General features: G+C 55.1%; 2 protein-coding genes across 7 annotated transcripts; one reads left to right on the top strand and one right to left on the bottom strand.

Annotated features, from left to right (window-relative positions):
* The first annotated feature begins 318 nt into the window (after window positions 1-318).
* Window positions 319-11,975, top strand: INO80E (INO80 complex subunit E). Of its 6 annotated transcripts, none has more exons than XM_007534665.3 (7): window positions 319-611; window positions 785-855; window positions 1,016-1,068; window positions 8,131-8,209; window positions 8,298-8,409; window positions 8,765-8,881; window positions 11,454-11,824. In XM_007534665.3, the coding sequence occupies exons 1-7, from the start codon at window positions 531-533 to the stop codon at window positions 11,673-11,675; spliced, it is 735 nt and encodes a 244-aa protein (XP_007534727.1). In that variant the 5' UTR covers window positions 319-530; the 3' UTR covers window positions 11,676-11,824. The 6 variants fall into 6 exon arrangements, with proteins under 6 accessions (XP_007534727.1, XP_060029003.1, XP_016048688.1 ...); XM_060173020.1 differs by having other exon boundaries at window positions 728-855; XM_016193202.2 differs by lacking the exon at window positions 8,765-8,881.
* An 87-nt stretch (window positions 11,976-12,062) lies between these two features.
* DOC2A (double C2 domain alpha) lies at window positions 12,063-20,612 on the bottom strand. The gene is made up of 11 exons (XM_060173016.1): window positions 20,492-20,612; window positions 19,726-20,003; window positions 19,323-19,402; window positions 19,163-19,237; window positions 18,968-19,077; window positions 13,325-13,451; window positions 13,184-13,243; window positions 12,937-13,100; window positions 12,777-12,858; window positions 12,604-12,700; window positions 12,063-12,515 (listed from the first exon to the last, which is right to left on the bottom strand). Exons 2-11 carry the CDS (start codon window positions 19,988-19,990, stop codon window positions 12,370-12,372), a joined length of 1,206 nt encoding a protein of 401 aa, XP_060028999.1. The 5' UTR covers window positions 19,991-20,003; window positions 20,492-20,612; the 3' UTR covers window positions 12,063-12,369.
* Between the last annotated feature and the right edge of the window lie 174 nt (window positions 20,613-20,786).

Genomic DNA, 20,786 nt, shown 5'->3' with positions numbered 1-20,786 from the left:
GGCAGTTGGAGGGCTCGAGGCTCCTCCCTTTTCCTAACGAATCGTTTTTAAAGCCGTCGTTAGAAACCGAAGCGGCGCCGGCTAGCTTCGGTGTAACGTAATCAACCGGCGACGCGGAGAGTCCGCGGGTCCAGGGCGCCAGCGAGGCCGCTTGACTTGCTGAAGGATGTGGGGGGGGGGTAAGGAGCACCCTCCCCCAGAGACGGGAAATCCCTGGTGGAAAGTCCCGTGGCTTCACGTCGCTAAGCACATTTAGCACCGAGAAGGGCGCCCTCCAGCGTCCGCCATCTCTGTGATGTCATCGCGTCGCTCCGACGCCATCTTCGACGCAGCCCCTGGAAGCAACGTGCCTTTCCCGGTATTCCCCCAGAGTGGGCACGCTCCCGGCGCGCGGGGCAGGCCGGGAGTTGTAGTCTCCGAGGACACAGCCGGCGAGCGTCTCCGGAAGTGGAGGCGTGAGAGACCGGGCTGAGCCTGCTCGGGCTAGCGGGCTTCCCGGTTTGTGCGCGGCTCTGTACCCGAGGCCGGTCATGAACGGGCCGGCGGACGGCGAGGTGGACTACAAGAAGAAATACCGCAACCTGAAGCGGAAGCTCAAGTTCCTCATCTACGTGAGTGCGGGGGCGGAGAGAGCTCGGGGAGGCCCGGGGGGCGGGGCGGGGCAGGGCCCGGTGCTGCGGGGACCTCAGTTTCCCCACGTGCAAAGGGAGGCGTCACCTCTCGCCAGGTTCCAGCCCGGGCTACGGAGGGCGGCTGGCTCAGCGCCCGCTTGCCCCTAATGCAGGAACACGAGTGCTTCCAGGAGGAGCTGCGGAAGGCGCAGAGGAAACTGCTGAAGGTGTCCCGGGACAAGAGGTGAGCACGTCGGCGGGGAGGCTCTGTATCTGGGTCCCATCCTGGCTCGCCTTGGGGGAGGCGCGGAGGGCGGCCCGAGGGCTGGCTGCGGGCGCAGAGGGTGCAGGAGTGCGTTGCAGAGATGGGGGTCCACCCTGTCCTCCCTCGCTCTCCTCTTCAGTTTCCTGCTGGACCGACTTCTGCAGTATGAGAATGTGGACGAAGACTCTTCGGGTGAGCAAGGTCATGACAGCCGGGTGAAGGACATGGCTCCTGGCACTTAGGCACTTCTCGTACTTCTCTCACTCCTTTACTGAGCAGCAAGTATTTCTTGATTGATTCAGGCTCTATGCTTGGCACGGGAGTCAGTATACGGTGGTAACCAGACTTGAGAGAGCCTTTTGGCGTTTGTAGTCTGGCTGCTAATGTGCATATAAACAAATAGAGGGGGCCGTGTGACCACGAGCACATTGGACGAAGCTCAAGGATGTGCCAAAGGATGCGGGTTCCTCCCCACCTGCAGGGCGCGTGCTTCACAAGCTGTGTCTTTCGCCCTCCACCCCCCCCCTTTTTTTTTTTTTGCCTTTAGGGTTATCACTGGGACTACGAATCCACTGCTCCTGGAGGCTATTCTTTTCCCTTTTGTTGCCCTTGTTGTTTATCATTGTTGTTATTGTTGTTGCTGCTGTGGTGGTGGTTGTATAGGCCAGAGAGAAATCAAAAGAGAAGGGGGAGAGAAAGAGAGACACCTGCAGACCTGCCTCACCGCCTGTGAAGCGACCCTCCAGCAGGTAGGAAGCCAGGGCTGGAACTGGGATCCTTACTGCCAGTCCTTTTGCTTCAGGCCATGTGCACTTAACCTGCTGCGCCACTGCCCAGCCCCCCTTTTCCCCCTTTCTATCCTCCCCTACTCTCATTTTCTCTCTGCCCTAGCCAATAAAAATAAAAAGTAAATAGGGAGTCGGGCAGTAGTAGCACAGCGGGTTAAGTGCATGTGGCACAAAGCGCAGGGACTGGCGTAAGGATCCCGGTAGAGCCCCCGGCTCCCCACCTGCAGGGGAGTCGCTTCACAGGCGGTGAAGCAGGTCTGCAGGTGTCTGTCTTTCTCTCCCCCTCTCTGTCTTCCCCTCCTCTCTCCTTTTCTCTCTGTCCTAACATCAACAACATCAATAATAACTACAACAACAATGAAAAACAAGGGCAGCAAAAGGGAATAAATAAATATTTTAAATTTTTAAAAAATAAATGAAAGTAAATAAATGTCTCCAGGAGCAGTGGATTTGTAGTGCTGGCACTGAACCCCAGCTATAACCCTGGAGGCAGAAGGAAAAAAAAAGTCGAATTTTAAATCAAGGGGCTGGGTGGTGGTGCACCCGGTTGAGCACACATGTTACAATGCACAAGGAACCAGATTCAAGCCCCCAGTCCCCACCTGCAGGGGGAAATCTTTGCAAGTGTCTCTATGTCTCTCTCCTATGTTCTCTCTCCTCTCTACCCAGTAAATAAATAATGGTGTTTTTTTTTGTTTGTTTTTTAATGAAATTTAGATCACAGTAAGGACTTGAGAAAAAATGAAGTTAGGGTTGTGTGGTAGTGCCTAGAATAGAGCCGGGCTTGTTAAACTTCTCTCGGTAAAGGCCTAGGTCACTAATACATTTATTTGTGTTTGGTAGGGGCAGAACAATTAGAAGGGAAGGAGAAAACAGAGAGACAGAGGGACGGACACCTGCAGCACTGTTTCAGCACCCACAAAGGTTCCCCCTGTAAGTGGGGAATGGGGACTTGAACGTGGGTCCTTATTGTGTGCACTCTACTGGTTGTACCACCGCCAGGCCCTTTAATACTTGTAATGATTGTTTTTATTGTTTTTATTTATTGGTTAGAGACAGACAAATTGAGAAGGAAGATGATAGGGAGAAAGAGAGAGAGACACCTTCAGCCCTGCTGCACCACTTGTAAAGCTTTCCCCCTGCAGAGGGGGACCAGGGGCTTGAACTTGTGCACTGTGCACTGACTGTAGTGTGTGTTTAACTGGTGAACCACCACCTGGCCCCTGGCCCCTAATTTTTTTTTTTTTTTTACCAGTGCACTATTCGGCTCTGGCTTATGGTGGTGTGGGGATGGAACCTAGGACTAGCATGAGAGCCTGTTTGCATAGCCATTATGCTATCTACCCCCGCCCTCCCTTAATACTTTTAAAGCCATATTTATCAGCAAAGAAACACATATAGGATCAAAACATCACTCTGGCACATTCAAGGCTTGAGATTGAACTTAGGAGCTCATGCAGACAAGTCCAGCGCCCTACACACTGTGCTACCTTCTGGGACACACTTATAAAAGTGAAGGCTTTGTCATAGATCGTCGCCTAGCTACTCGGCTCTAAAGTAGTCAACTAATAGCAGACATGGTGATCTGTAAATGATTGCCGGTGGCTATGTTTCAATACAAGTTTTAACTACGGAGTAGTGAAACTTGAATTACATATAATTTTCACATGTAGTGAAACATTTCTCTCCTACCACTTAAAAACTCTAAAAGCCATTCTCAGCATGCATAAGAGAGTAGGTGGTAGACAATGTCTTAATGAATAACTCAAGAAGATCCTTTTCCAGGAAGTAATGTCTGAGTTAGGACCTAGATAGATGACCTCCATCTTGTGAATAAGTGAGTGACTCCTAGGAGAGAGAGAGAGAGAGAGAGAGACCGACCAGAGCAATCCTCATCTCTGGTATACTTTCTGACTGTTGTCTAATAATTACATCAAGAGCTGTCCATGTGTGTCCATTATGTTTGCCTACTCAGCAGAAGTCAGCGACGCCATCCACAGACTCCCCTCTGCTGTCTCCGGTGGTCCTTGTGGCACCAAGCAGCAAACCCAGGGCCTCACGCACAGCCGTGCACACAGCTGAACTCTCACGCTGTTGGAAAAGTCAAAACAGACTTTTCTGTGGTTTTTTTTTTTTTTTTTGGTTGGTTGGTTTTAATCAGAACACTGTTCAGCTTTGTCTTATGGTGGTGCAGGGGATTGAGCCAGGGACTTTGGAGTCACAAGCATGAGAGTCTGTTTGCATAATCGTTATGCTCTCTACTGCTCTCTATCCCTGCCCGACTTTTCTGTTTTCTATGCAAAAATGTATCATGACTTTTTTTTTTTCCACTTACTTTATATTTTATTTTATGACCAAAGCACTGCTCAGCTCTGTTTTATGGTGGTGCCTAGGGATTGAACCTGTTGACTTGAGAGCCTCAGGCATGAGAGTCTCCTTGTATAACCGCTATACTATCTTCCCCGCATGACTTTTTTTTTTTACGATGATTTATTTACTGACTGATGAGAAAGATAGGTGGAGAGAGAAAAAGAACCAGACATCACTCTGGTACATGTGCTGCTGGGGATTGAACTCAGGACCTCATGCTTGAGAGTCCAGTGCTTTATCCACTGCACCAACTCCCAGACCACGTCATGACTTTTCTGATAACCCAGTTGTCTGTGCTTCTCCTAATGTTTTTCAGGCTTTTTTTTTTTTTTTTTTTAATATAGGACCCAGGAACGGGTGGTGCAGCAGGTTAAGCGCACATGGCGCGAAACACATGGACCAGCTTCAAAATCCCGGCTCCCCACCTGCAGGGGAGTCGCTTCACAGGTGGTGAAGCAGGTCCGCAGGTGTCTGTCTTTCTCTCCCCCCTCTGTCTTCCCCTCCTCTCTCCATTTCTCTCTGTCCAACAACAACAACAGCAATAACAGTGACGACGACGATAACAAAGGCAACAAAAGGGGAAAAATAAAAATTTAGGGCCCATTGAAAAGTTGACCTACAGTTGAAAAGCCTACCCAGGGCATCTGTGGTCCTTTTCCAGGATGGGGACCTGATAAACCAGATCACATGGTCACCTTTCACCAAGGTGCCCCCCCCCCCTTTGCCACGAGGGCTGTCACTGCAGCTAAGGGCCTGTTTGATTACTCACTGCTCCTACTGATCATGCTATTTCTTTTTTCTTTATTTGAGGTGTTTTTTTTTTTTTTAATTTTCTGATAGAAACAGAGGGCGAGGAGGAATAGAAAGTAATGCCTATAGCACTGCTCCACTGTTGATAAAGCTTCCACCCCCAACACAAGTGAGGACCAGGGGCTTGAACCTGGGTCCTCATAGACAGTGATGTGTGTACTCTACCAGGCGCACCACTACCAGGTCTCTCATGGTAGTCATTTATTTTTAAATTTGCATTTTGTTTTTATTTAATTCAGTAGGACTAAGGAATTGAGAGGGGAGGGAGAGAAGAAGAGAAACGTATAGCATTGCTTCACAGTTTGTGAAACTTTCCCCTGGCAGTTGGGAACTGGGGGCTTGAACCCGGGTCCTTGTGCATGGTAACGTGTATTTGACCTAGTGCACCACCACTGGGGCGCCCCCCTCCATGGTACCTTTAAACTGTGGTTTAGAGCAGCGGTTGGCAAACAGTAATCCAGGTTGACTGCATTTATAAATAAAGTTTTATTGAAACCCAACACTTGGTCATTTATGTATTATGAGAAGATAGCAGAGGAGACCAGAGAATTAGGCCCCAGCTCATGCACTATTCAGTCAGACATGGATGACAAGGTCTTCCAATTAATTTTCTGTGAGGGGGCTTCAGGATAGCAGGCCTGAGAGAATCCAACACGTCCATAACTTGAGGGGAAGGAGCAGGAGCAGGTACTCGTGGCCTGGAGGAGCCTACAGTCTGGTCCCCACATGTGACCTGCTTTAATACAGTGAGTTCTGGGAGAGGCGGCTGGTCACTGGGCCTGAAGGACTCTGAGAGGTGGTATTTCTTCTGAATTTTGTTTATTTATCCAAGGCAGAGAGAAATTGAGAGGGAAGGGGAAGAGAGAGAAACTGCAGCACTATTTCCCTACAGGTAGGGATCCATCAGGGGGCTTGAAGTGGGGTACTTGCACATTGCAAAGTGTGCACTCAACCGGGTGCTCCCCCCCCGTGGCATTTCTTTCTCTCTCTCTTTTTTAATTATCTTTATTTATTTATTTATTGGATAGAGACAGCCAGAATTTGAGAGGGAAGGGGGTGATAGGGAGAGAGACAGAGAGACACCTGCAGCAAAGGATCTGAGCAGAGGATGGAGAAGACTCATGCCTGAGGCTCTGAGGTCCCAGGTTCAAGCCCCAAGCCCTCATAAGCCAGAACTGGTGAAGAGCCCTGGTGGAGAGGAAAAAAAACAGGATCTGAGCAGAAGAATCAGGAAAAAGAGCTGTGGTTATTTGTTAAATAGACAAGGGGACTTCAGATAGAGGACCAGGACTGGGAAGCTCCCTTTTAAAAAAAAAAAGTTTATTTTGCATAGAGAAAAGTTGAGAGGGAAGGGAGAGATAAGGAGAGTTTTTTATTGTTTTATTTGTGGGGTGGGGGGAGAAATAGAGCATTACTCTAGCACATATGATGCCGGAGATGTAACTTGGCATTTCATGCTCTCAGATCCAACATTTACCCACTGTGCCACCAGCCGGCCCACTACTGGGTTTTGTTTGTTTGTCTTTGAAGACATAGAGACATTGTGGGGCCGGGTGATGGTGCACCTGGTTGAGTGCACATGTTACAATGCGTAAGGATTCAGGTTCAAGCCCCTGGTCCCCACCTGCAGAGGGGAAAGCTTCACAAGTGGTGAAGTAGGGCTGCAAGTCTCTCTCTCTCTCTCTCTCTCTCTCTCTCTCTCTCTCCCTATCTCCTTCCTCTCAATTTCTGGTTGTCTTTATGCAATAAATAAAGATAAATTTAAAAGAGAGAGAGAAAGAGATCGTATGGTAAAGAATACATTTTGACTGGGAGACCAGGAAGGTAGATTGTGACCAGATGACCTAGCTCTTGAAATGCTTGCAGACAGCAAGGGACATCAGGAAGGATATTGGGGGCAGCGGGGGCAGGGACATGATCAGGTTTACAGGGTGGACAGTAGGTGGCAGGAGACTTTGCCACCATGGTAGCCTGACCCTGTTGTAGTCAGAATGCAGAGCAGTGGATAAAAGTGGAGAGGTGTGTGTGTGGAGAAGGGTGGAGAAGAGACAGGAGGGTCACAGGTGAATGGAGAGTGGCAGAATAAGGCCTGGCTGCGCACACCACCATGCGCAAGGTCCTGGGTACAAGCCCCCGCTCCCCACATGCGGGGGAAGCTTCATGATTGGTGAAGCAGTTTACAGGTATCTCTCTTTCCCCCTCTCTACCTCTCCCTTCTATCACAATTTCTGTCTTGTCCTATCAAATAAAAAATAATAATAGGGGGCCGGACAGTGGCACAGCGGGATAAGCACACAGGCGTGAAGTGCAAGGACCCACATAAGGATCCCAGTTCGAGCCCCCAGCTCCCCACCTGCATGGGAGTGGCTTCACAAGCAAACAGGTCTGCAGGTGTCTTTATCTCCTCTCTGTCTTCCCTTCCTCTCTCCGTTTCTCTCTGTCCTATACAACAACAATAAGAACAACAACAATAAGCAACAATGGCAACAAAAAAGGAAAAAAGCCTCCAGAAGCAGTGGATTCGTAGTACAGGCACTGAGCCCCAGCAATAACCCTGGAGGCAAAAAAATAAAGATAATAATAGTGAGTCGGGTGGTAGCGCAGCGGGTTAAGCACACGTGGCGCAAAGCGCAAGGGCCGGAGTAAGGAACCTGGTTCGAGCCCCGGCTCCCCACCTGCAGGGGAGTCGCTTCACAGGCGGTGAAGCAGGTCTGCAGGTGTCTGTCTTTCTCTCCCCCCTCTGTCTTCCCCTCCTCTCTCCATTTCTCTCTGTCCTATCCAACAACAACGACAACAACAACAACTATAACAGTAAAAAACAAGGGCAGCAAAAAGGGAAGAAATATTTTTAAAATAATAATAATAAAAGAAAAAATGACCCTTGGGAGCAGTGTGGATTCGTCATGCAGGAGAGAAGCCTGCTGGGCGGGAATTAAAGTTAAATAAAACACAAAGATGACCTAGTAAGGTCAAGGAGTCAAGAGACCTGGGTTCAAGTTCCAGCTCCAAACTCCATTTCTGCGCCTCAGTGGCCTCGCCTGAAGGACATGGCCCATTTGCGAAGGTGACATGAAGCACCTGCAACAAGCCTTACAGCTTAGTGACCCCAGGGGAGCCCAGATTGGGGGGTGGGAGGTGGAGACTGGGGGGGACACTTCTGGAAACTAGGCTCCCAGTGAAACAGCCTGCAGGCTCAGATTCCCCTGCAGGACTGAGGTCGCCTGCCTCTGTAGTAAAGGGACCCCTTCAGTTCACACACACACACTAACCAGCCTTCCCCTCACAGACTCAGATGCCACTGCTTCTTCAGATAACAGCGAGCCAGAAGGGACACCCAAGTTGCCAGACACCCCAGCCCCCAAGAGGTGAGCCGGAACTGTCCCTCTTCTCTGGGGGGTGGGGGGCCCCAGTCTTCCTGGCTGCCTCACCCTCCTCCCCTGTCCTTTTCTCCAGGAAGAGAAGCCCTCCGCTAGGGGGCGCACCCTCCCCCTCCAGCCTCTCCCTGCCTCCTTCAACGGGGTTTCCCCTGCAGGCCTCCGGTGCCCCCTCCCCATACCTGAGTTCGGTGAGTTGGCGTCAGGGCTGGCGAGGTGCCCGGGAGTAAGGTGGGCAGAGGGGCCAGGCTTCGGGGTGAAGCTGGCCCAGTTCTGAGGCGGTCTCTGTCCGGGTGTGGCCAGCAAGCATCCCTCGCAGGGGATGAGTCGGGCCTGCCCCTTGATGTCAGAACAGGGGCAGATGTGACTGAGGAGAGCAGCCTTCAGGACCAAGTCCTGCTGCTGGCCGCGCCCCTCCTGTCCTCAGGAGCCACACTCATCACCATCTCTTGTTTTCCCATTCTCCCTCCTGTTTGCATTTCTCCCCTTTACCCCTCCCCGCCCCGTCCACTCCATCCCATCTCCATCCCCCATTCCTACCTGCAGCTGGCGTCCCCCCCCTACCCCCCATTTCCTTCTGACTACCTGGCCCTGCAGCTGCCTGAGCCCAGCCCCCTGAGGCCCAAGCGGGAGAAACGGCCCCGCCTGCCCCGGAAACTCAAGGTACCCTGATTTGGGGGTGTTAGGGAGGGGACCCCAGTGGCAGGAGGACAGCCGGCGAGGGAGGCTCGCAGCGGGCTGGGGGCCTGGCCAGGAGACTCACACTTTTGCTTTGGGGCTCATTGTTGGAGACTCAGCTTTGGGGAGGACCAGAGAGGCTTTTATCACTCATAGTTGATTCTTTATTTCTAATGTTTTATTTGAGACAGAGGAACTGAAAGGGACAGAGGTTTAGAGAGGGAGACAGAGAGGCACCAGCAGCACTGCTTCACCACTCACAAAGCTTCCCCCTGCAGGTCGATGATGTGTCCTCTCAATCAGCTACACTACCACCTGGCCCTGTATTTTATTTTTAGTGAGACCAGAGCACTGCTCAGCTCTGGCTTAGAGTGGTACTAGGACTTGAACCTGGGACCTTGGAGCCTCGGGCATGAAAGTTTTTTGTAGAACTACTGTGTTATCTCCCCATCTTTTGGTTCTCAGGTCTGCTGTGGAGAAAAGCCAGGGGCAAGACTAAAGCGGGGAGGGGGTAGGGTTGAAGGTATTGGGGCTCCCAACCTTCTCCCCCTGCTGCAGTGGGGCTGGAGCCAGACTCGGCTTTTTACAGGTGGTGGATGTCCAGTGATGCCCAGTGGCATCGTAGTAGCTAGAATTAAGCCCAGGCTGCAGCCAGGACAGCCCCCAGCAGGCCTCAGAGTCTGTGTGCCATGGATGCGTAAAGGGGGCGGTGTCCCTGGACTTCTGTGACGCAGTCACCTCCCGGGGTGGAGACAGGCAGAAAGGAGGCAAGTTGAGGGGCTCCCCGAGCAGAATATGCCACTAAGGGGTGAGGCTGGGAAGACCCAGAGCCATTGGGGCTGATGTTCACGGAGCTCAGGGTGGTGTGGAGTGTATTTTGCCCAGTGACTTGGGGCTGTATACTTGGCTGGTTTAAGGACCAGGAAGGAAGAGAGCTGGCCTGAAGGGGGGTGGGGGCAAGGCTGTGGGGCCACACAGGTACTGGAGGGACTCGATGCATTCTGTGAATGAAATGGGAGTCCCGTGGGAGTCCATGTAAACACACTTCTGAGGCCGCTGTGCATGTGGCGATTGGGGTGGGGAGGGGGGTCAGGACAAGGAGAGGCAGGGGACACCAGCGAGAAGGCACCAAGGCAAAGAGGGTGACCCGTAGACCAAGGGGTTCGCTCCGGGACTGCCAGCCGTCAGCCTGGAGCTTGTGGCACAGACACCAGCTCTTCACTGAGGGCGTGAACGGGGAGAGCCTGTGGGGACGAGGACACAGGAGGCCCCCAGTGCTGGGTCCAGAGGAGGCAAGCAGGCCAGGCTGGTGGGCTGGGGACACAGGCGTGGACGGGAGGCTGTGTTCGGTGTGGCTTCTAGAGTTAACAGCCCAGCTTTGCCCTCTGCTTTGTCCAGCAGGGCTTCTGCCTCCAGCCTGTGGGGCAGGCTGGCCAAGGAGGCAGGGGTCAGTAAAGCCCGACACCGCTGGGTGGAGGCGGGACTGAGTTCTGGACATGCAGGAGAGCAAATGCTGGCTGAACAAGGCCAGGTCACTGCTATTGGGTAGGGCGCAGTGGTGTGGGGTGAAACTAGGGAAGGCCTCAAGGAGTGGGCCCGGGGTGGGATCTGGGCATTCCACACTGAGGCTGCCCCCGGGGGGGGGGATGGGGAGACAGGGACCAGGACCCTGTGTCCTTTGGTGCTCAGAGGACCACACTGGGGGTATCTCAGACCAGTCAGGACACTTGTGAAGGAGGTGGCGGAGGGTGAGGTCACTGAAGTTTTAGGTGGCCTGGTGTGAGGACATGGGCAGTAGCAGGTCTAAGCAGAGGAACGGCAAAAGCGGGGTCAGTTCTCAGCCTGGGCTTCAGTCAGGTTGAACCCCAGCTCTTTCTCATGGCTCACCTCTCTGAGCCTCAAGGGAAACACAAAGCAGGGCCTGGGCCCTGCGAAACTCTAGGTGGGCACAGTCAGACACGGGGTGGGGGTGACGCTGAGCCCTTGGCAGCTGTAGAGAGGCTGAGAGCAAGCCCGTCAGCAGTGAAGGCAAGGAAAAGGGCTTCCTGGGGCACTTACTGCCACCTCCACCAGGGCTTCCTGGGAACAGCCACAAGCCGCTCCCTGACACCCTCCCAGACCCAAGCACCTCTCCTCAGTGGTCAGAACCTCAGATTATTAGAGCAAAGCGGGAGGCCCTCGACCTCTGCGGGGGATGGCATGAAGCAGCACCATGGACCTAGAGAACCTCTTCCCCCCCCACCCCGCACTGCCTCCCCCAACCCCCAGCAGTCACTGCTCAGGTCTGTGCCTAGAGAGCTCACTCAGGAGGGAAGTCTCGTTAGGAGGCTGGCCCCACGGCAGAGGAGGGGTGGCCTGAGAGTACCCCGCCTCCTTCACCTCCACTCACCCCCAGGCCCTTGAGACCAAAGGGGTTGTGGGGTGGGCCTGGCCCCCAAGTCCAGCCCAAGCTGCAGGCTCTCTGGGGCCCCTGTCTGACCCCCAGAATCACCTCACAGAGGGGGTGGGTAGAGGGCCGGCCTCTGACCAGCCCTCGCTGTCTCTCTTCCATTTGCAGATGGCCGTGGGACCTCCCGACTGCCCCGTGGGGGGCCCGCTGACCTTCCCAGCCCGGGGTTCTGGGGCCGGGGTGGGGGCCACCCTGACGCCCCTGCCCCCTCCCAAGATGCCTCCCCCCACGATCCTGAGCTCCGTCCCACGGCAAATGTTCAGCGACGCGGGCAGCGGGGACGACGCGCTGGACGGGGACGACGACCTGGTGATCGACATCCCAGAGTGAGCAAGCCCACTGCCAGCCGCCAGCTTCCGCAGAGACGTTTATTGACGCCCGGTGCCATGCCGTGGCCACTGACACATCAGACAAGGCGTGAACATGCAGGAGGCCCCGGAGGCGGGCTCCTCCCGGACAGGGCCCCCCAGGGGACGGCATCTAGTGAGCAGCCAGCCGGGAGCACCTGCCGCCTCCGAGAGGGGCAGGGACCCTGTGGGGGTGGGGGCCCCCTTGGAAGGGCAGCTGTTACAGGGCTAGGTTGGTTCTTGTCTTGAAGGTTCTGGATTAAAGGAGCAGCTCTTTGCTGTGTCTTTGTGTCCTCTGAGGGAAACATCCTCCTCCTCCAAACCCCCCCCAATCCATCCTCCTCCCGGTGCGGGCAGGGGGACGGGGCAGCCTGGGGGAGCAGGAGAGAGGAGCAGCAGCTGGGGCCAGCGGGGTGGGGGAGGCCCCCCGGGCAGGCGCAGGGCAGAGGATTGTTGCATATCTGTGAGGAGTAGCGAGTGGGGTGGGCGTTTGCATATGTGAACACGGCTCCACGGTCCCTCACAGCAGACCCACGGCACGGAGACTCTTCACAAGATAAGACAGGTAGTGGGAGGCGGGGCATCCGCCCCGTGTAAACGTGCAACACGTGCGAGGGTGGGGTGTGGGCCCAGCCCCAGATGCGGGGGGCAGGCCTGTGCGGCAGGATGCCACCCCCTCAGGCTGAGGGGAGCGCCCCGGCCGCGGGGGGCAGCTCGCTGGTCAGGGTGTGCCAGCGCTCCAGGGTTGTGTCTGGCTGCCGCAGGCTGTCACTCCAGTGCTTCCGGGCCTCCCCTCTGGCTCCGGGACCCAGGGACACACCTCCTGGGGGGCAGGGCCGAGGGGCAGACTCAGGGCCCAGCCCACTGCCCTCTTGCCCACCCCAGGGCCACCCGGCAGGCTCCCCCCTCACCAATGAAGTCGTTGGATTTGCCTATGTCATAGTCCCAGACGGTGACTTCCAGCGTCTTGGTGGCCAGGGCAGAGAGTTCCATCTCATAGAAGAACTCCTGAGAGGGAACAGGCCTTCCTGAGGCGCTGCCAGCCCCCTACCAGTCCCCCCACCTCCCGGCACTGTCTCCTCACCTCGTTAAACTCCGGGTTGAGGGTCTTCTTCTTCACGCACGTTTTATGCTTGGACTTCTTGTCCACATCAGGCCTCAGGTACCTGCCGGGGAGAGTCAGGGCAGTCAGGGCTGCCCCCCAGGATGGGGCAGGGGCGGGCGGGCCCAGGGACAGGCCTCACGTCTTGACGTAGGGGTCGGAGTAGCCGTTGACATCCATGGCAGCCAGGTGGGCGCAGCGCATGATGCCCACCAGCAGCCCCCGGCGCTGCGAGCTGTAGCTCAGGCTCAGCAGGATGCGGCCACGCTCCTCCAGCAGCCCCAGCCCCTGCTCCGCCTGCTCCAGCTACAGGGCAAATGGGGGTCAGCATCCCTGCCTGCACCACTGCCACCTCCCCCCACCACCAGAGATGCCCCAGGAACTCCCACCTCCTTCAGGTAACAAGAGATGCCCCTCAGTGCTGCCGACATGGAAGAGGGTGAAGCCAGCTGGGAGTGCAAAGAGAAGGTTCTGGAAATCTGGCCTCCCTGACCCACCCCACCCCAGCACCCCGTCCCCCCTGTGCTGACCGGGGCCTGGCGCTCCAGGCAGATGTTAAAGTGCTTCTTCTGCGACGGCTTGAGGCGGCGAAGGGGCACACGGATCTCGCCAATGAACTCGTTATGGCTCAGCTTGTCCTCGTCACACACTGAGATCCTGGGGGACCATAGGCTCAGGGCCTCCCACAGGGGTGTGGGGCCCTCCCACCCAGCCTTGGTACCCTGGGGTCTCAGCTTTGCCTTAGAGGTACCACCTGTCCTGTGGAACGGCTGGTCCCCAGGCCATGGGGGGGGGGGGGAGTGCCAGGCCTGGAGCGGGGGGAGAGTGCTGATTCTCATTCTTCTAACCCCCTCCACACACACATACTCTGCTCCCCCCCACTGCCTAGGATGTCCTGCTCCCCTACTTCTCAGACTCCTTGAAAGTTGGGGACCACCCACTCTGTCCACTACCTCCACTCATTATTTGTTTCACTGAGCAGCTCTGGTTTATGGTGGTGCAGGGGATTGAATCTGGGACTTCGGAGCCTCAGGCAGGAGTCTCTTTGCCTAACCATTATGCTGTCTACCCCTGCCACACTACCTCCACTCATAATGTGCCCACGAGGTCACCAATTGAGCTCCTGAGAGAAACAACATACTGGTTATGCAAGAAGACTCAGGCTTGAGGCTCCGAGGCCCCAGGTTCAGTCCCCTGCACCACCATAGGGCAGAGCTGAACTATAGTTAAAAAAAAAGGGGGGGGGGGAGTCGAGTGGTAGTGCAGCGGCTTAAGCGCAGGTGGTGCAAAGTGCAAGGACCAGCTTAAGGATCCTGGTTCGAGCCCCCAGCTCCCCACCTGCAGGGGAGTCGCTTCACAGGAAGCAGGTCTGCAGGTATTTACCTCCCCTTCTCTGTCTTCCCCTCCTCTCTCCATTCCTCTATGTCCTGTACAACAACAATGACATCAATAACAACTATGAAAAGCAAGGGCAACAAAAAGGGAAAATAAATATAAAATTTAAAAAGGGGGGGAGGGTGGTGGTGGTGGTGGTGGAATAGTTCACTTGGGGGAGTCGGGCAGTAGCGCAGCAAGTTAAGTGCACATGGTGCAAAGCATAAGGACCGGCATAAGGATCCCAGCTCGAGCCCCCAGCTCCCCAGCTGCAGGGGAGTCACTTCACAAGTGGTGAAGCAGGTCTGCAGGTGTCTGTCTATCCTCCTGTCTTCCCCTCCTCTCTCCATTTCTCTCTGTCATGTCCAACAACGACGACATCAATAACAACAATAATAATTACAACAATAAAACAAGGGCAACAAAAGGGGAACAAATATTTTTTTAAAAATTTAAAAAGGGTGAGCAAGTTGTGGTATATATACACAATGGAATACTACTCGGCTATAAAAAATGGTGACTTCACCGTTTTCAGCCGATCTTGGATGGACCTTGAAAAATTCATGTTAAGTGAAATAAGTCAGAAACAGAAAGATGAATATGGGATGATCTCACTCTCAGGCTGAAGTTGAAAAGCAAGATCAGAAAAAAAAAAATAAAACACAAGTAGAACCTGAAATGGAACTGCCATATAGCACCAAAGTAAAAGACTCTGGGGTAGGGTGGGTGGGTGGGGAGAATACAGGTCCAAGAAGGATGACAGAGGACCTAGTGGGGGTTGTATTGTTATATGGGAAACTGGGGAATGCTATGCATGTACAAACTATTGTATTTACTGTTGATTGTAAAACTAATTCCCCAATAAAGAAATAACATTTAAAAAATTTAAAAAGAGAATAGTTCACTTGGATAGTGTCATTTTGTTCTGTGTGGGACACAAGTTCAAGCCTGGCCCCCACTGCATTAAGAGAAGCTTCTGTGCTGTAGTCTCTTTCTCAAAGAAGAAAGAGGAATAACAGAAAAAGAGAAGCTCAAAGATCCTTTTGAGAAGCCGCACCTCTGCACACCCACCCTTTTTGTGGGGAACAGGGAGCCTGTCTGGAGCAGACACTGGCAGACAGCTCAGTTGGACAGTGCATGTGCTTTGTCACGGGCACCACCCAGACTCGAGCCCAGCCCCACTGGGGAAACACTGAAGGAAGCTTCAATGCTACGGCAGTTTTCTTTTTGTCTCTTTCAATTTGAAAAAAATCAGCCTGAAGTGGTAAAGCCCCAGCAATGACCAAAAATGAAAGAAACAAGCTTTTAGCTCTCAGCTCTCTGCTGAGGTGGGCCTGCCAACACGTGAGTAAATGGCTCTCTTTCCTTCTCTTGCGCTCTCTCTCTCTCTCTGCCCATGTGCACTCCAACATGTGAGTGTTCTCAATTTTCCTGACTAAAGTTTAAAATTCCAATGCATAAGGACCCGGGTTCGACCCCCCCAGTCTCCACCTGAGAGGGAAAGCTTTGCGAGTGGTGAAACAGTGCTGCAGGTGTCTTTCATCTCTCTCCCTCTCAGTCACCACCTTCCCTCTCAATTTCTGGCTGTCTCTATCCAATAAACAGATTTTTTAAAAAATGAAAGGAGGGAGTCGGGCGGTAGCACAGCGGTTAAACAAAGGTGGCACATAAGGATCCCGGTTCAAGCCCCCGGCTCCCCACCTGCAGGGGAGTCGCTTCACAGGTGGTGAAGCAGGTCTGCAGGTGTCTGTTTCTCTCTGTCCTATCCAACGACGACATCAATAACAATAATAATTACAACGATAAAACAACAAGGGCAACAAAAGGGAATAATTATTTTTAAAAAAAATAAAAAACTTAAAATTCCTGAAAAAAGGAGAGAAAGGAAGGAAAAACGACAGAGAAAAAGCAAGCACTCTGGAACATGAGTGGTGCGGGGCCAACACCTGTGAGGGGCAGTATGGGGTCGTGGCTGTGTTGGCGCCTCCGCAGAGGGGGGATGCTGTCAAGGAGGCCCAGGCCTACCTCCCATTTGCTGGGCCTGTTCTCATCTGCCCCGGGGCAACCTTGTCCTGAGGAAGAAGTGCAGGCCCCACCATCCCCACAGCCTTGGAGAGGTCCCAGGCAGGGGCTGTGGAGAAAGGACACCGAAGCAAGATGGCAGCCACTGTCTGCCCAAGGCTGATTTAGGCTCTGAGTACCTAGCCTGTGAGAAACCAGCCCTGCACTCTCTCACCTCCCAGAGATCTCTGTCCTGCTGGGCATGTCTGAGAACACAGCTCCACTACCCCCTCTCGCTGGGACCCCTCAGTGTTAAGAGCCCGTCCCAGCTGAGCACGTCCTCCTTCCAGAGTCAGGGAGAGAAAGCCTGTGAGCTCTCAATGAACCTCAGCTCTGTGAACCCCAATACTGTCTGGCCTTGAAAAGAACATCTGATTGAAAAGCCTGAAAATGGTAAGAAAGAAGCAACCTGTGAAGGGAGGGAGGCAGTGGGACACACGGTTGAGCGCACACATTACAATGCACAAGGACCCAGGCTTAACAGCCCTGGCTCCCCACCTACATGAAGGATGCTTCATAAGTAATGAAGCAGGTCTGCAAGTTTCTGCCTTTATCTCTCCTCTATCCCCCTCCCTCTCGATTTCTCTCTATCCTATCAAATAAAATAGAAAAAGAAAGAGGGAGTCGGGCGGTACCGCAGCGGGTTAAGCGCACGTAGCACAAAGCGCAAGGACCAGTGGAAGAATCCCAGTTCGAGCCCCTGGCTCCCACCTGCAGGGGAGTGGCTTCACAAGTGGTGAAGCAAGTCTGCAGGTGTCTGGCTTTCTCTCTCCCTCTCTGTCTTCCCCTCCTCTCTCCGTTTCTCTCTGTCCTATCCAACAACATTAACAAGGGCAACAAAAGGGAATAAACAAGTATTAAAAAATGTTTAAGTAAAAGAGAGAAAGAGGGAGTTGGGCGGTAGCGCAGCGGGTTAAGCGCATGTGGTGTGAAGCGCAAGGACTGGCGTAGGATCCCAGTTCGAGTCCCCAGCTCCCCACCTGCAGGGGAGTCGCTTCACAGGCGGTGAAGCAGGTCTGCAGGTGTCTGTCTTTCTCTCCCCCTCTGTCTTCCCCTCCACTCTCCATTTCTCTGTGTCCTATCTAACAATGATGACAACAATAATAACTACAACAATAAAAACAAAAGGAAAAATAAAAAAAATTTTAAAAGAGAGAAAGAAGAAGAAAAAATAGTTGCTGGAAGCAGTGGATTTGTAGTGTCAGCACTGAGCCCCGGTGATATAGCCCTGGTGGTGACAAAAAAAAATTAATAAGTTAAATAAATAAGGCTGTAGTGTAGTGAGTTTGCACATGGAAAGAGATGGACTTGGCTTACAGGAAGAAGAGGAGGAGGAGGAGGAAGCAGCTGCCTGTGCTGTTAAAAAGAAAAAAGAAAAAAAAAAGATTGCTTTGTTGGACTCTCAAGCCAGAGTTCCAGCTCCAGCATCGCATGTGCCAGAGTGATGTTCTGACTTTCACCCACTCCCCTCCCCATCATAAGTAAATAGATCTTTGAGTGGTCCAGGGAGGTAGCACAGTAGATAGTGTTTGACTCTCAAGCATGAGGCTCTGAGTTCCATCAGTGGCATCACATATGCCAGAGTGATGCTCTGGTTCTCTCTCTCTCTTAATAAGTATTTTGTGTAATTAAAAAAAAATGGGGAGTCAGGTGGTAGCGCAGCGGGTTAAGCGCAGGTGGCACAAAGCGCAGGGACCAGCAGAAGGATCCTAGTTCGAGCCCCCAGCTCCCCACCTGCAGGGGAGTCGCTTCACAGGCGGTGAAGCAGGTCTGCAGGTGTCGTCTGCAGGTGTCTATCTTTCTCTCACCTTCTCTGTCTTCCCCTCCTCTCTCCATTTCTCTCTGTTCTATCCAACAACGACAACATCAGTAACAACAATAATAACCACAACAACAATAAAAAGACAACAAGGGCAACAGAAAATAAATTTAAAAAATTTTTAAATGTATTAAGAGAGAGAAATGATTGTTTTTAGTTCTGCCGCCCCCTCTACAGCTTCTGTGCTTCCTACTGGGACCCCGTGGAGAAGCTATTTCACAGAGATAGAACCCAGCTCTGCACTCCCTTTGTTGTATCACCTTCCTCAAATCACCCAGTCTCCCTGAGCTGCCAACACCGGGTGTCTGAAGCTGTCAAGAGTGAGTGAGATAAGCAGGAAAGCACATTGCCCAGGGCTAGACACCAGGAAACCCTCAGTGAGGGCCATAGTTTGGGCCTCCTCACTCACTCTCTCACCCCAGGCAACTTGAAACCAGCCTGTGGGCTCCCATCTTTCTTCCTCTCCAGCCCTCCCCTCAACCAGCACCCACACAGCTTGATGCCAACCCAGGGGGGCCCGAGGCTCCCTCTGTTTGAATGAGGAAGTAAATGTCCAGTCCCTGACTTCACAGTCTCCAGAAAGCTTTCAAAAGGAGGCACAGCCTCTGGTGCTGAGTGAGGGTGAGGCTGGCTGGGGCTGATTTCCAGGGTACAGACAACAAATGCCAGGGGCCAGTGGCACCGCCATCAGAAGAAGGCAGCCTCTAGTGGGGGAGCAGGAGAAGCTGTCTAGGCAGGGCAGGGGTGCCAGCACTTCACTGCAACCTGCTCTGGAAGGACATGGGGAGCCACTGATTGTTCCTGAGCATTTGAGAGGGCCAGGACTGGACGGCAATCAGCCAACCAAGGAAGTGTCACCTGCCAGCCATGGCAGAGACGTAGAGCTGCATGGGGGCCTGCAGGAGCACGGCACCCTCACCTGAGCACCTTGTGGGTGATGTCATCTTCTGTGATCCCACTATAGGTCAGGTCCTCGTTCCACACGGGGTTCAGCGTGTTCCTCTGAGTCTTCGTTTTGAGCTTGTTGGCCTGAGGTTGTGAGGACAAAGGTGGGGGGGAGGTGGGAGAGACCCCGATTGGGGCCCACAGGAGTGGGGAGAAAGGAGGCAGGTACCTTGCAGGCTCCAGGAAGCAGGTGTAACTTGACATAAGGGTCGGCAAGGCCATTGAAATCCATGGGCTTGAGGCCCTGGAGAGGAGGGGAGAGTTAATGAGAGTGCCCTCCCTCTGCAGGACTGGCCCTGGGATGACCAGGGCAGGCAGGGGGTACCCACCTTGGCCCTGAGGATGCTACAGTGCAGTGTGCATGAGGCCTGGTCATACAGCAGATCGAACTCCAGCATGCCCAGCGCGGCTGGAGAAGGGACAGGGGGAGAGAGTAGGCAGGAGGCAGGTGTGAGTGGTGGGCAGGCCGGCTGTGCGCCCGTCTGTCTGTCTGTCTGCCAGCCTGCTGGTGTGTGTGTGCCCGCGTCTGGGTCCCGGCTGGGCTGCCTCTGGGGCTGTGTGGGTGGTTGAGTGTCTCAGCAGAAATATTGAATATTGAGCTTCACAGAGGCTGTAATCTCTCCCCTGACTGCAGCTGTGGCGGCAGCGCCCAGGGCCTCCCCCGCCCCCCACCAGCTGGGCCCCAGCACCCCGCACAGAGCACCCCTGGGCCCGGGGAGCCCCCAGACTCACTGGTGTCATCCGAGTCGTAGCTGTCCACCTCCGCTCCCTCCTCGGGCGTGGTGGCCCCCAGGAGCGTGGCGGGGGGGCCCAGGGCGAGGGGCGCCAGCCCCGTCGGGCCCTCCCCGAAGCCCCCGCCGCCCCCCTCAGGCCCCGGGCCCCGGCGGGGGAAGTAGTCGGAGATCTGGCGGATGGGGCGGATGGGCCCGGGGCACACGTTGATGGCCATGTGCTCCTGGATGTTGATGGTCATGCGGTCGCCCCTGCGGCCCCTCATGCAGCGCCCCTGGCTGGAGAGGGGGCAGAGCCTGAGCCCCCCGCGGCCGCCGCCCCAGGAGCCCACACCCCGCGGGCAGCCCCCAGGTGCCCGGGCCGCCTGCCCCGCCCTGCCCGCCGCGAGCTCCACCTCTGCCCCGCCGCGCACCGCCGGGGCGCCCCAGTGTCACCTCCCCGGGCCCGGCCCCGCGTCCCCCGCTCCCCGCGCCGCGCCCTGCCCACCCCCCGCCGCCCCCGAGACTCCGTCCATCCCTCCTCACCAGGCACCGTCTGGCCCCGGGACCCCCGCACTCGCCCCCCGGCTGTCACCGGCCTGTCCCTCCCTCAGCCCCAGGACCCGCCTGCCCTCCCGGTGCCCGCGCCCCGGCCCCGCAGCCAGGTGGGGACCATCCCCGGCCGCCCCCCCACCCTGCCAGCCCGGCTCCCGGGAGGAGGCGGGGGGCCCCTGCGGGACTCGCGCCCAGTCGGCGCTCTGGCCCGGCCCCGCGCCCGCCCCCTGCACCTGTTTCGGTGCTTCCAACAGGTGCGCGAGCGGCCGGCGCGGGGCGGCGGCGGGCGCGGAGTCGGCGCTGCAGCCGGGCGGCGGCGGCGGGAGCTGGAGCGGGAGGCGGGAGGCGGGGGGCGGGCTGCGTGCTGCGGGCGGTGAGCCGGCCGGCGCGGCGGGGGTGGGGGGAGGCGCTGGGGAGGGGGCGACCCGCCCCCTGCACACGCCCGCACCCACGTGCGCACCGCACACTTGCAGCCCCTGGACAACTTCAGCGCGCATCCCCGCGCCCCCCGCCCTCGGAGAGGACAGC

Source organism: Erinaceus europaeus, chromosome 15 (genome assembly GCF_950295315.1).
Source record: "Erinaceus europaeus chromosome 15, mEriEur2.1, whole genome shotgun sequence".
NCBI lineage: Eukaryota > Metazoa > Chordata > Mammalia > Eulipotyphla > Erinaceidae > Erinaceus > Erinaceus europaeus.
Note: the sequence above shows the minus strand (reverse complement) of the source record. Positions and strands in the feature narration are given on the sequence as shown.